At 34.4% G+C, this 15,830-nt stretch overlaps 1 protein-coding gene across 1 annotated transcript in view; it reads right to left on the minus strand.

Annotated features, from left to right (window-relative positions):
* The window catches only part of MOSPD2 (motile sperm domain containing 2), a 39,121-nt gene that overhangs the window by 19,778 nt on the left and 3,513 nt on the right, over positions 1 to 15,830 (minus strand). Inside the window, exons 3-6 of the mRNA XM_062574470.1 lie at positions 10,903 to 11,058; positions 10,045 to 10,131; positions 7,343 to 7,497; positions 788 to 848 (exon numbers count right to left, since the gene is read on the minus strand). Of these exons, the coding sequence (XP_062430454.1) occupies positions 788 to 848; positions 7,343 to 7,497; positions 10,045 to 10,131; positions 10,903 to 11,058 (459 nt within the window). The remainder of the gene's footprint in view (positions 1 to 787; positions 849 to 7,342; positions 7,498 to 10,044; positions 10,132 to 10,902; positions 11,059 to 15,830) is intronic.

A 15,830-nucleotide genomic window follows, 5' to 3' on the forward strand; every position in this document is an offset into this window, starting at 1 on the left:
AATACATTTTTGAATACATCAAAACAAACAAAAACACCACACTGCACTTGCTTTTGAAGTTTTGATCTAGAAGCTGAAATCTACTATTCAGAGTTTTAGTAGTTCCTGTACATAATTTCAACCTTCACAGACACATTTTGACTTAAAATTGTAATGCCTGAAAGATGAACTGGCAAAAATGATTCAATGTTTGTGTATACAGAAGAAATTAACAGACAAGTGTACAGATTTTCCCAAGTACCCACACAAACATGCCTTATTCCTGTCCTTGAAGGAGAAGACCATTGCTCCCAAATAGTTTCTATAGCTATTCATTCTTTTGTATCCTGAAGACTGCTACAGGATACTGATTGTCATACAAATTTCAGAACTTCCACCCAGTTAATGAGGGACAAAGGACAACACAGGCTACTAGATATATATACTAATTTTTAATCTGTAAAACATGTCTTAAGACTATTCATATTTAATGAAAAAAGTTGATTGTGTATTTTGTAAATAAACATTATACTCAGAATTGTGCCAATTCTTAGGAGTGCAAAAATACTCTGAATTTGTAATGTAAAAATGTTGCATGTAATTAGGCTGTTTCTAAAATCTAAACTGACCTTTTGGTCAAAATCCTAAGTTCTCAGGACATATCTTTCATTCATTTTTACAATGCACAAAGCGTGTGCAAAAAGACTATTTTAAAATACAGATATTAGTTTCCCTACAATCTGCAATATTATCAAGTACTTTTATTACACAAGTCTACAGTGCTTCAGGCATAAAATACAATACTTACTGAGGAAATTTGGATAATAATCTGTAAAACAGTTGACAATAAACCGAATAAAGTCCAAGTCCTAAAAGAAAAGTACAGAATAAATGCAGTGTAAATCAAAAACATTAAAAATATAGGTTTAGTTAAGCTAAAGTATTTATTGAATAGTAACAGATATTTCTTATATTGACTGCTTCTACAAAGGAAACTCACAAAGGTAGAGAAAAACATGCTGATGGAGAATCTAAAGCTTGCCATAAGAACAGTAAAAATGAGAAACAGGTCATTAAACTGATGGAACCACACTACTGTAACATTTACAGATAGTACAGAGGGGAAAAGCAGTACAAGAGGATTACCTGAAAGCTTTATTAAAAGCTTCAGAAATTATAAACTAACTGAAAGCTTGGCTATCTTTAGAGACAGAAGGCAGCCTTTAATAGAAGCATTTATCTCACCCAAATGTTGCTTGTGCCAAATACAGTATCATCCATTTAAAAGTATAAACACAGTGATAGATTTCCAAGTAATGTTTGAAGTCTCCTGTGCTCTAGCAAGTATGCTGCTTTTATTTCTGCTATCTGTTCAGAAGTAGCAGTATCAGACAGAGGGAGGATGGATCCCTTATTTTGAATAAGTCTAGAATTAAAACTACAGGATTCAGCATACTATTCAATAACTGCATTAATTCCAATTACTTGAACTGCCTCAAAAAGACATGAGCTATCAGAATTAGCTGGCTGCATATCAATGAGAAAAGCTGACACAGTGGATGAGACTATACTAGCAATGGAACAAGCAAATGAAACACGCTCTGGAGAAAAACACAGAACTCCATATTCTTTTAAAATAAAGTTTATCACATATTCTGTTCTGCTATAAACAGCTGTTAAAAATATTTATGTACTCTGATAAAAAAATACTAACTACAGAGCAAGACTGTACAATGGGAGACTTAAGAACAGCATTTGCTGAAACTCTCTCTCTAAAAGTTTCAAAGACAATGTAAAGAAATTCCTTCAGGGTATGTGCCATAAACTGCAAGATCAAATTGTGGTTCTGCAAACAGAAAATTATCTACTCCTTTCATGCTTGTTATAAAAAAAACATGGCTCTAATATTGTTAAAAGTGTGGAACAGACAGTTCTTAAGTCAAAACCAAATAATCCCTTATTTATTTGCAAATTTGACTCAACAGGTTTTGTTGGCGTGCATTTTTCGAGGTCAGAAGGGACCTCTGGAGATCATCTAGTTCAATTCTCCTGCTCAAGCATGGTCACCTAGAGCATGTTGCACATGACAGCATCCAGGCAGGTTTTCAGTACTTCCAGAGAAGCAGACTCCACCACCTCTCTGGGCAACCTGTTCCAGTACTCTGTGACTCTCACAGAAAAGAAGTTCTTCCTTACATTCAGTTGGAACTTCCTGTGTTTCAGTTTGTGTCCACTGTCTCTTTCTGTTGCTTGGCACCACTGAAGAGTTGAGGCCCATCCTCTTGACACTTTCCCTTAAGGTATCTGTAGACAGTGATAAGATCCCCTCTCTGTTCTCTCTTCCCCAGGCTGAACAGGCCCAGCTCTTGCAGCCTTTCTCACAAGAGAGATGCTCCAGTCCCTTAATCATCATTGTAGCCCTATGCTCAACTGCCTCCAGTAGCTCCATGTCTCTCTTGTCCTGGGGAGCCCAAAACTGGACGTACTGCTCCAGATGAGGCTTCACTAGGGCCAAGTAAGCAACAGGATCTTCCTCAGCCTATTGGTTACACTCTTTCTAGTGCACCCCAGGATACTCTTGGCTTTCTCAACTACCAGGGCACATTGGTGACTCATGGTCAACTTGTCATCCACCAGCACTCCCAGGTCCTTCTCTGCAGAGCTGCTCTCCAGCAGGTCAGTCCCCAGCCTGTATTGGTACCTAGGGTTATTCCTCCCTAGGTGCAGGATACTGTGCTTGCCTTTGTTGAACTTCACAAAGTTCCTCTCCGACCAGCTTTCCAGCCTGTCCAGGTCTCTCTTAGTGACTGCACAGCCCTCTGGTGTATCAGCCACTCCTCCCAGCTTGGGATCACCAGCAAACTTGCTGAGGAAGCACTCTGTCCCCTCATCCAGGTCATCGATGAAGTTGAACAGGATGGGACCCAGGACTGAGCCCTGGGGAACACACTAGCTACAGGTCTCCAACTAGACTGATTCATGACGACGACCCTCTGAGCTCTGCCTTTCAGCCAGTTCTCAATCCACCTCACTGTCCACTCATCTAACCTCCACTTCCTGAGCTTATTTAGAAGGATGTTATGGGAGACAGTGTCAAAAGCCTTGCTGAAGTCGAGGTACACAACATCCACTGCTCTCCCCTCATCCACCCAGCCAGTCACTTAGTCATAGAATGCTATCAGATTGGTTAAGCAGGATTTCCCCTTGGTGAATCCATGCTGACTACTCCTGATCACCTTCTCCTCCATATGCTTAGAGATGAAGTCCAGGATAAGCTGTTCTTTCACCTTTACAGGGATGAAGGTCACATTTGCAGGGATGGAGGTGAGGCTGACTAGCCTGCAGTTTCCTAGGATATGGAACTGTACTTATAGAGATGGCTAAAACTGGTATACAGGATAGCATAGAATTTTCTATGAAAAACTTAAAAAATATTATTACTATAAAATCTCAATCTATAGAGTCAACGTATACAGTTTTTAGTTACTAGATTGAATTTATAGATATCTAATGATAATCATGATCCCCACTTTACAACCTAAAACAGTTTAGATTCTGCTCTGAAAAGAAAGGGTATTAAAAAAAGTCAATTTCTCTGCTCATCTCAGCTGAAGAAAAAGACATACACAGCTCTGTAGATTTTCATCTTATAAATTTCTCAAGTATCATCTTTTCTCAAGAAATCCTGATTTTAAGTTATTCTCCTTCTTTAGGCAGAAGTATACAAGCTAAAGCAGTAGATAAGCTAAGAATCAGTAAGGATGCAGGACGTCATTGATCTGTTCCTCTAAACAAGCTTCTATAAAAGCAAATCACAAAGAAGATACCTTTAGTAAATTACGGATATGTAAATACATATGTTTCATATGAAGATATTAAGCAGATAGAAAATTAGGCATAAGAGAAGAGATACCACAGCATACATCCACTCCTACATCTATAAATATCCAAATGATAAAACTTAGAAAAGACCCCAAACCAGTAAACAAGCTGTTACTTTGTTGTACATCACTAATAAGATGAAGTTCTACTTCTAGAAGCAGTGTCTCATTCTGACTCCATTAACATTAACTGTAGATAATAAAGCTGTACACAAGCTGATGCCTACATCCATGTCTAGCATGGATCACAAACAGGTTTGGTAAAGACTTTTTAAAGACATTACTTTAAAAAAGGGGCAATGTAAAACAAAGATTGCACCTCGTGCATATGAGAACTAAGATAATCTAGAGAACCTGATACTAACCAGAACTTCCATTACATAACAAAAGTAACTTTTAACTGTAAGATTTTAAATGACATTTAAATATAAGTAAGGAACAGCCTTAGGGGAAAAAATTATATATAAATTTCTTCCTAAGTATCTTGTATATTATAAATATTCTACATATTATATATGCATTTATATATATATATATATATATATATATATATATATATATATATATGTAATTTCCAGAAAATAACCCAAAATCCTGATGACAGCACACAACCAGTTAGTCTACTGATAAGCATTGAAGAGGTCTCAAAGCAAGGGAAGTGAAAAAAGAACCTCCAGCAAATAGTTGACCCAGTTCTATCTTCAACTACGATATATCTATAAACAAATCTATCAGGAACAATTTGCCTTTTCAGTCCTCTTAGAAGTGCTGACATATACCACGCGTGAATACCAATGGACATCATCAGAGGATCCCTCTGTCAAGTTTACTAAGTTAAATCAACTAAAATCATCAACTATTTCACTAACCACCTTAATTTTGTAGGTTAAAATCCATCATTTCAGAGCAACCTGTAAGAAGAAAAATGTTTCGAGGCAATTGTTTACTTCCCGAAATAGGTAACAGTATTCCTGTATTAGGATGGAAAATTATGATACTGCCCTGAAGCCTTAGCTCAGGCTACAAAAAACATTCTATATGCTACCATGTTTATTCTACTAAACTACAAACAAACTTCGCATGGTTTAACATTCTTCAGGGGAAAGTAGTTGTATGCATGCCAGGTTACAAAAGATTCAGCTGGTGTAGAAGAATCATCGAACCAAAAGTTAACATACAGTTTCCCTGAACAGTTACGAAATCTTGGGGTCATTTAAAATGAGAAATTTAAGTTCTTTGAACAATTAAGGCTTTAATGAAAACAAGAAGATACTAAATTGCCATTTGGGGGGAAAACATTATTTCATAGGGAGGACAACAGAAAGAAATTTTAACATTTCACATCTATGTGTTTAGAATAAATTTATGAAAGATTATAGTCAAAGAGACAACAAGACATAAGACCCTAGTGAGCATCTAAGCAAACTGTGAAACTTACTTCAGACAGGCAACTAACTCAATCCTATATGTGGCTACAATAAATAATTATGAAAGCATATTACTGACTCGATATACGACTTAGTGTTATGAAATACAGTTTCTTAGACCTATTTACAAACACCTGGGACATACAATTTCAGAGTCTCAACAAATTTAAAACCACTGTAAATTACTGTACAAATAGCATATTGCTTTCTGGAGTAGTTTCCAAAACTAGTAAAATGCTCTTGATTTCCTTCAAGATTCAGTTTCAGTTATGTCCAAGGCAAAGAAATCCTACTTTTAAAATAATTGTAATAGCTTTAGATCTAATTGCAATATTGTGAAAAATCACCAGTATTACAGATCAGACTGAGCTATGCTATACTGTTCCACCTTAATTTTACAATGGTAAAGAACATCTAGAAACATGTGTAAATTCCCTAGCAGATTTTTTTTGCTCTTCTGAAAAAAGGCTTGGGACCTCATTTGTGCAAGATCAAGCTTGAATGAAGCAGTTTTACATAATACTGGCAGATAGGCCAGGCAGGTGAGAAAAATGGTTGACTTATTCCTAGCTTAAGTATAAACATGATTCTGATACATGCCTACAAGTCAGGAGTCTATCACAGCTGCTCAGACAGCAGATAAAGATTTTTTTCTGCATCTGTACACAACAATAAGCATGCAAATTTCTTCAGCATAGCTTCGTTACAAGATTAATTTATGCTTTTGTTACTTAGAAAAGAATTGGAGTACTTGGGAGTACTGGCAACAACGCTTACTCTGTGAACTACCTTTAGCATCAGTTTCCAAAATTCAAAATATAGAGTTCAAAGTGAAAAGCCTTTACTTTTAGAAGATGCAGGAAGTGTGTTTTGTCCTCCTGTTTTGTAAAAGAAAGGATACTGATAGTTTTCTCAGTGCAAAGTCCTTGAATTCACTCTCAAAAATTGTGGCAAGTAAAATACATCTACTGTAATTTTAAGTAGAATATGTATAGTAGAAATAAGATGGAAAAGAAACAAAATTCTTTTGCCAATGCAGTGGACAGATATCACTGGAAACTGTTCCGGATGCCTTGCATTAGTACCTACTTTGCAATACAATGCAATCATTTGGGTGTTATTTCAGATAATGTTTTGTCTATTTACTTTCAAACACAAACTTCGGTTACATTGCTTACGATGTCAAAGTATGTACATCAGGTATTCTGTTAATTCATGTGCATGAGTATTTTCATTATATATTTCCCTCTATTCTGGCTCACAATACTCCATCAGCATGCTCAAAACAGATTGTAGTTCACAAGGTGAATTTTGGAACACAAGTCATTACAGCTACCAACAAAGCACTAAAAAGTGAAATGGTCAGCCATCCAAGAGATGTCAAAACAAGTCTTCGTATTACAATTAATATAAGGGGTGTAGAGAGGCACGCAGGGACTTAAGAAATGCAGACAATGCACAGGAACAGTATATATGGCATGGAAGATAGAGAGAAACAAAGCTTCCAGCTGGAGGAGATGCTGACTTTTCAGAACATATCACCACCTCAAAGGTCTTAGCACTGCACCTGAGGGCCTGTTATTGTTACCCTGTTCTTCATCCTTCACTTTCAACTTGCCTTGATTCATCCAAGAATGACGACAATAATGCAAATGTAGTTGTTCAGAAAGAGGCAGTAAGTACACACACAAAAGAGAGCCCAGTCTATTGTGTACTTAACTAACTCCTATGACAATCATTCATGAAAATTCACAAAGCAAGCTAGTGAACAACTGCAATATGTAGTCATTTTGGCTTGGTCACTTATTAAATTGAAAACAGATCTTCAATGTGCTGTACAAGACTTTAAAAAATAAACTTTAATACGTAACAAAGGATCTATGAAACACCTCAGATCATGAGAAGCAACCTTACACATCACTAATTTTAACAGTTGCTCACATCATTTAGGTTTAATGGACCACACAGGACCTTGGGAGGAAGAGAAGGGAACTTGGATTAAATATAAATAATCTGAGTTCAGAAAAATTCAGAAAGAAAAATAAAAATACTTACTATGTGACTGATTCCAGTTTCAGCCATGTCAAACACAACTGTTAAGGGCTTCCCATGATCTCTCTTGGCATAATGTTCTAACCAAAAAGCTACCAGTTTCTTTTTCTCAAGTTGCTGTTTAGGATCTCTTATATGAAGTTTCACTTTGAACCAAACTTGAGAGGAGAAAAAGAAAAAAGAAAAAAGAACAATGGATTCAAATTAACAGCAAATACTATACTGATAAGAGTAGAGGATGCATTATGAATTTCAAAGTCTCAACTTTCATATTTTACATTTCTACTGGTTTTGCAGCCACTACAAAATGGCTGCAGGTTATCTTTTCCCTTTTCTTGCTTTTTTCATTTTTATTCCAGAACTTTTAAAAATTAAACAGGCAAAAGGAAAAGAGTAAATATTAGAAAAGGGAAGAAACAGAGTGGAAAATAGTTTTTATGTATTTTATTTAAACATTTCTATTATATCTTACCTAGAATATTACTTATTTCATAATTTGAAATTAAGTTCATGCAGTCCTCAGATGTATCTGGTTCTGTATATATTCCAACTATTGTGATTGTGTTGCCTATTGCTTCTATATTGTCTTTTCTGCTTAAATTTTCTGTATTACTGTAGTTAGTATTTTGAAAAGTTATTCATCTACATATTATTGTGAATTATATAAAAATAAACCTTTCTAAAACAAAATAAAGAAATCCAGACTATAGGCAACATTATATATTGAAAGCCCAAAGCATATTCTTATTTCAGAAGCCCAACTCATATCCTTTGGAATAAGAAATACATCATGTAGGGACAGGACTTTCTATAAAAAGTAAATTTTAAAGTAATCCACTTTATAAAAAAAATCTAAAATTAAATGACTAATTGCACAGTAAAGTGATAAAATAGGTATTTGGAGAAGGGCCACTATGTGTGATTTTTGGTACAACAACAAAATAAATAAGCCCTGAAAACAATTGCAGATACACTCCAATACTTTCCTCCCTGAAACTTGAGAAGTTTTACTTAAAATAAGCAAAGTTTCTCAGTCTTTTATTTCCTTATCACAATTACAAACTAATGTTTGCAATGAACAAAATTCTGGCTCGTGTAAAGCAACAAACTTTTGGAGATGTAACTCCATATTACATATTAACAACATATTAACTGTGTGCTGTTAAGTTCAAAATTTCAGAAAAATATCCTGTCCAAACACAGGATACTCTTGTAAATAAGTAATAATTCTTGATAAGCTTAAAAAAGTCTTTTTATATGCTGCGATAAGTGCGAAGTACGTGATATCTGGCTCAAGAAACTTACTTCTCAAATGCTGACTAATCAGTAACTCGTAACTACCATTGAGTCTGAATTTGCCTGTCAAGACATATTCTGATCCAAATAATGCAGGAACAAACTCTTAGGGGATAGGAAATTAAAACATTAGCCATGACATCACAGATGTCAGTAATTACATCAGCTACAAGTACTGTCAGTGACAGTAAAATCAAAACTCATTATTCACCCATACAACTTACGCGTTCTTGACATGAAATAATGACAGTGTTTTTTAGTCCAATCATACACAAGATTTACGTTTTCCTTCTTCAGTTTCTCTGTCCATAACCTCACCAAAATGTATATCCAGTAAATTCATGTGCAACTTTCTCAATGCTATATAAAGTTTTCATCACTCCTGATCCTTGATTACCTACCTTGTTTGAAAACAGCTAAAAAAGAAATTCATGAAGATATCAGCAAGCATTCAGTTGAATCTTTCAGTGATTAAAGAAAAAAGGGAACACTGACAAAGTACAGCCACAGAATAAGAGCTGCATTTTTCTAGTCACGATTTTATTGCAATACTAGCATATTACAGTATTTAAAAGGCAGTTACTTCTGTAAAATACTGGATTGTTAATCTATTTCTAGAGGTATGAACTGGTCTTGGCAAACCAAGGAGAAGTAGAAGTTCAGACTTAATATTTTACTTTCTCAACTTTCAAGATCATTGCTTAGAGAATCACAGGTGATTTGTTTAAAAACTCTCATTTAATAGGATTTAAAATTACTCACTTTTATTTGTGAGAAGAGTTCCATACCCATATATAAGAAAATAGTATTGCCCATCTAGTATACACTAATAAACTTCAAAGTACTTCAGGGAATATTTACTGTTTCTCTACAAAACTTATTCTTTAATTACTAAAAATTAATCTGACACTCAAGAGTTTTCTCTTAAAATTCCTCAGCTGTCCATACCACACAATGGTATGTGTATGCAATACCATTGCATATGGCAATTGACACACAATGACAAACAGAAATCAAATCTGACAACCTATGAACCACAAGTACATGAGAACATGGTGGGCTGCTAGAAAAGTAATGACAACACACTGCAACACAATCAAGGCTTATTCTAGTTATACACTCATCATAGAAGATGCAAAATAAGGCATTTCAACAGAAAATGTAAAAATTGTATTGATAATTAAGATAAGCATTTATAATTTTTGAGAAGTGCTAATAAGCTTTGCTCATTCCATTTCTGTGATCAAAGACTTACAGACATACTGAAAGTTATCAACTGCTCATCATTTTTGTAAAGGCAGTTACCTATTGGTATTGCTTATTTTTTAAGCATTTATTTTAAGATGGATGTTAAAATGCTAGAAACAAAATATAACATTTTCAGTCATCTATTATTATATACAACTTACATAATTTATAGCCCTCTTTATCATATCCATGTAGAAAGACAGAACCATTTTCAAATAACCATTTTGGAAGGACAGATTCTGTCAAGTCTGTAGGAGGGAAAAATGATTATTTCAGCAAGTCAACAATAACATTTCAGCTTAATAAGACTCACTACAAATGCAGAAGTCTCGGAACAAAATACAAAATCTTATCTCTAAAAAATAACTTCTAGGGCATTTTACCAATTAACACAAAGATTGAGTTCATTTGAAAAACTTTACTGTCTTCTTCCTCTCATGCTATTAAGTAGGATCTACTTAGGAAGAAATAAGAATAGAAATTTGAGGGAAGAGAAAATAGTGGAAATGTTTTGTTATATTTCCTCAAATTTCTACAGTCCCTCTTATTTTATTCTTTCTGAAACCAGATTCTAAGTTCTTGGAGATAAAGATCATCTTCAAAACACTTTCAAAACATTTTCACACATCATAAAAAACATATCTATTCTGTCCAAGGTCTTAGGCCACTAGAGTAATTGCTGCTATGACAAACATTTTTTTTTTTTTTTTTTACAACATCAGTCTCAAATTTTTAAAAGGATTTTATTCTGGCAAATGTACAGAGACAGAACAAAAGATTCTTCCCCTCCTTCCCTCCTCTCAAACAACCTTACAATAAAAGATAGCAAACAGAGAAACATTACTGGGCAGTATAAAAAACAATAGTTCAAATATTTTTTTTCCAACTGAATAGAAAAGTTTTGGTTAGCACGCTGACCTCTGAGAACAAGGTGCTTTATGAAACTGCATATATGGGGTAGCTATAGTGCAATAGGAAAGCGACATGCCTCATCACAATAATTATATAACACAGCTTACCATTAACTGTGTATTCTTTCCTCCATTGAAAACTTTCATCAATCATCTTCAATGTATCATCCACAACATCATGCCTCCAAATCAGATAATTTTCAACCCATTTATCATCTTGCTGAAGCCTTTCCACATCTCTAGCATCGTATTTATCCGATTTATCTAGTAAATAATTTTATTATTGTAAGAATACAGCACTTATTATGAAAACACAAAAAGACTTGTCAAGCTTCAACAGTCATCCACTAAATACATAAGATTCCTTTTGCAGTCTCAAACTTAAGCAAAGCATATGATGAGAAACAGATTAAAAACTCTTATCATCTTATCTACTGTAATGACATTTAGAAATACCATGAAATTATTCTCCCTAGAAAAATATTTTCAGTGTTTCTTATTCACGGAAAAGACATTACTAATCAAGAAGCTGTGTGCATACGAGAAGTGTAATTTTCTTAGAGACAGATAGGCTTCTATAATTAATGTATAGGTGGGTATATAATCTAAGAATCTGTTTCAGTAAGTGTGTATATAAATAAGCATTAGCAATTCAAGTTTATATTCTATAAATTGTAGGCATTTGCATGACAGACCATGAAATATTGAAGAACAGATGTAAGAAATGACCATTTTGACTGTGCTTTATGCACCAGCACATTGAACAAAATTAAGCGTTCTCTTGGAAAGGATTACCCATTTCACATCCGTTGTAAGTTGTTACCTTACTGTACACCAAATACACAATGCTAGAAGACTGCAAAACCCCAAAGCCTCCTCCTTCTTGCTTCAGTAGAAGAACAGATTAACAAACTTTAAAGTACTAATCTTAAGATGAGATAGAAGTTGCAGCTGTTCCATTTTTTAAAAAAAAAAAGGGAATCTATCCATTTTTTTTAATAGGAAAGCTTTAAAATACAAATTTCTAAATGGACTTGCTTTTATTGTAGATAGTTCCTAAAATGGCTTTGCAACTCTTTAGATCAGTGCTCCTCTTAAAAACTGAGCCTTATCATTTGAACTATGGGATGTAAATAAACTAAGACCCCAGAAACAGGCTTCTGAAAACAACAGATAAGTATCTCTGCTGACTTCTTAAAAAAGGCAGACAAAGTAGATGTTAATTTCCAGCTACTGGAAGGACTGCTCTTCTTTCAGAAGCAAGAAACTCAGAATAACTACTTTTATGAACATAATTGAAATTAAGTATTTAGAACAGCTACTGGATGAGTTACGTATGCCTATTTCAACTAGGCCTATTAATTGTGATGAAGACACACTTGTGATGAAGAAAAATACACCATTAAGTTTAGTTTTATTGGCCCAGTCTAGGTTTAAAGACATGATATAGTCTATTTTTTTCTTATTTTTTATTCTCAACTTTACATTATAAATTATCAATATAAACCTAAGAACAATATATTAATTTTAAATGCACTCTTCCACCACAAAAATTGGCACTTTTTATGCATATCTTCACATTCAAGCTCTTCTCAGATACATCATCTTTCCTTTCCTTAAGATTAACCCTCTATTTGTTACTCTGTCCATCAGGCTCCAAATCACTGAAAGCTTGCTCTTGCTCTCTTTCTCATCTTCCTCTGATCATTTTCACATACATATCAGACAGCTTCTTCCCTATATTCTGACTAAGCCCAGATATATGAATATTCAGAGCAAGAAAGACTGGAATACTGTTTAACTTCTCTGTGGCTGTATGTAAGCAACAGATGGAATAAAGTGCAAAGATCTGTGGTATTAAATTTTGTGACATCTCAACTGCTTATCTGAAAATTGATTATTTATTCCCCCAAGGATTTATGATTTGGACAGTTTTGCCTAGGATTAGCAGAAGGCACAGAGAAGGCCAACAACATCTCATTTCAAGGTAGAATCCCCCCTCCTCCCCCAAAAAATAAAATAACATTACAGATGATCTCTGCAGGTCACCTAGTCCTATCACCTGCTCAGAGGAGGGCCAACTTTTAATTTTAAACAAGTTGCTAAAGACTGTGTTCAGTCAAATTTTCAAACTTCCAAGGGTAGAGATTCCACAGCCTCTCTTAATAAACTGTTTTTAGACCATGAACACATAGCATTGTTAATTCTTAAAAGTGGTCCCAGAACTTCAGACTATTTTTCTTTGAGCACCTTTCTCTGAAACTGAAGGTTTGTTAGACTGAAACTTCAAAAAAAATACTGTGTGAGCCAAATCTCATACAAAATAAAACGGAACCTTGGCAACATTCAAGAAAAACAACTGGCATCTGAAAAACTGCATGAAGTATAAGAAATTGCAGTTGTCAAAATCTTATTTATAATAGTGCAACATGCATTCATATTTAACTTATCTTCAAAGATACTGTGAGGCAAAATAATTAAGCCAGCACATCCATAGGTAGCTAAAATAAAAGTACACCACCTATGGTAAACTAGGACTTTGAAAGACCAGCTGAAAACTAAGAGGATAACATTTCATAGTACTTTCTGAAGACTATCTGCTCTCAATATTTGAAAGCAGGACAATCAACAGAATGTCAGATTAGTACCTTTTGTATCTAACAATCATTTAAATAAATTCATATATCATTGTGTGGAACATATCTTAGAATACACATTTATGGGTCACTAGGAAGCTTTCTCAAAATCTGAACATACACAATATTAAAAAAAAAAATCAAATTTAACTTAATGAATACTTTAAACAAGAAAAAAGGAGAGAGTGTTTTATCCAAGCTTCTGTATTGCAATGAAAAGCAAGGTGAATACAAGTGATTACAAAGCTTTATCTCCTCTTCAGTAACTAAGTCTAACAAAATGATATACATAAACCGCTTGAACATGTGCTGTTACAGGTAAAGAAAATCAGCTAGTCAAATACCACTTCCACATGCACTGCACAATACCATTAATTCAACCAAGTAAGCTCAGTAAGCCAGAGAACATCAGAGTTTACTGATTTAACCAATTTTTGCTGCAAAATAAGTAAAAATTACAATAAAATCTACAATGAAAATGTCTACCCTAAAGAACATTTGGGATAAAGGGAGAGGATTAGGAAAAAGATGGAAAAAAATTCCATCTGAATATCTGCTTCTTCCTTTTTTCCTGACCAAGTAAGGAGTTCTGTCATTTCTATGGCAACACTCTGCCCTCTCTATTAACAATTGTATTCCTTATTTGAGAAACTTAAGGTGAAAAGCTATATTTTTTCTCCAGAAATGCTATGACTACTTCCAAGAGGCAGGACATTGCATCCTACAAAATAGTAACTCTAAAAATAACTTCAGAATCACACAAAACTAAATGAACTATAAGTCCCACTGTAATACTTCCCACCACCACCCCCCCCCCGGAAGGATTACATTCTTCAGTGTACAGTGTTTAATCTTCATTCTGTTAATCAACAATTTTGTCACTGCCATCTACATTACCAGTAGAACAACACCGCAATGTTGTGTTTTCTTCTGGCATTCATGCTTTAAGAATAATGGAAATTGGAGAAGCTTTAAAAAGAAGATAGAAGAAATATTACAAGACTGGAAAACTGGCAGCATACTTATGATCCACATTAAAACATCCAAGAGAAGTTCAGAATTCACAGTAAGAAGCAGCTCCTCCCTAAGGAGAAAATCTCTCTTCTAGATAGCATTCTACAGAAGAAAAAAATCCTCTACAAAGTTAAGAAGTAGGGATAACTACATACCTTTAAATGGGGGGAAAAAAAGGTAAATACCTGATTATATTAATAAATTTGAATTAGCAACTTAAAGCACATCAAATACTCCATTACACAAAATCTTTACACTTAACTGTTGCCTTTCTGAAAGATACCTCAGCCAAAATCTCTTGGTCTGACATAGGGATTACAGTGTATGTCTGTATAATGCAACATGACAGACATAACTATCATAATTGTTCCTCTGGCCTTGAAATCTAATAATAGACTATTATTTACCCATTGACTAATGTTTACTTGTCTCAAACATTTCTCAGAATTTTATAGATATCATTATCTACTCTCAAATAACTCTGCTTTCCTCTCCAGACTAGATCTGCTACTCACTAAAAAAATGAAATCTATTTTAATTGGCTGCTGATTTCTAACATGTTAAACTAAGTACCACACCATTCAGATATATGTTTCCAACTGTGAGAGAAGGAAACTACCAAAACTGAAAACAATGTAAGTTCACCAGCCACACAGGCACAGGGAGGAGGAGAGAAAAAAAATCCCTTCCTCCCTATCCCTTCCCCCACATCCCTATACTGAATAACTTCATTTGAAAAGGAAAAAAAAAGAAAGAAAGAAACATGCAAATATCTATCTCCTTGAGAGGTGATAAATTTAAACTTTTAGCAAAAGAGTACTCTGTCAATGGTTGAAAAAAGAATACTTTTAATAGAAAGCTCAAGAATCAATATCACAGTTTTCTATGAAAGTATGTTTATTATTCCATTCATACCATTCCATTCCTATCTTCCCTCCAGCATTTCTCAGTCTGAAAACCAAGAATCTGGGAAAATATATTTTCAGAGCACAAGCAGATAAAACAAGCATGCAAAACATTGCCTTTAGAATTTTCTACAATACTCATATCCACTATTCCCTCTGAGAATGCTCCATATGTCTTAAAACGTATTTGCAAGTGGCCCATTTGGGTAACAGCATGTAGTCTGTCATTGGCTTAAACTAAGTCATGACCAAATTTAATCTTTAAAACTAGTTATATAAAACAGCAGAGCAGGAAACCTCTGCTGCGATATTGTGTCTGAAAATTCAGTTTTCCCAAAATGGAAAGGAAAAGAGGATAAAAATGGGGAGTGACAGGAAATATGGACAAGATAAATACACAAAACAGAAGAAAATAGACTTTTTGAACAGGAAAGAAACTAAAATTTGATTATAAATAATTTCTACTGCAACATTAAAATGG

The sequence above is a fragment of the Rhea pennata genome, chromosome 1, assembly GCF_028389875.1.
Source record: "Rhea pennata isolate bPtePen1 chromosome 1, bPtePen1.pri, whole genome shotgun sequence".
NCBI classification, from domain to species: Eukaryota; Metazoa; Chordata; class Aves; order Rheiformes; family Rheidae; genus Rhea; species Rhea pennata.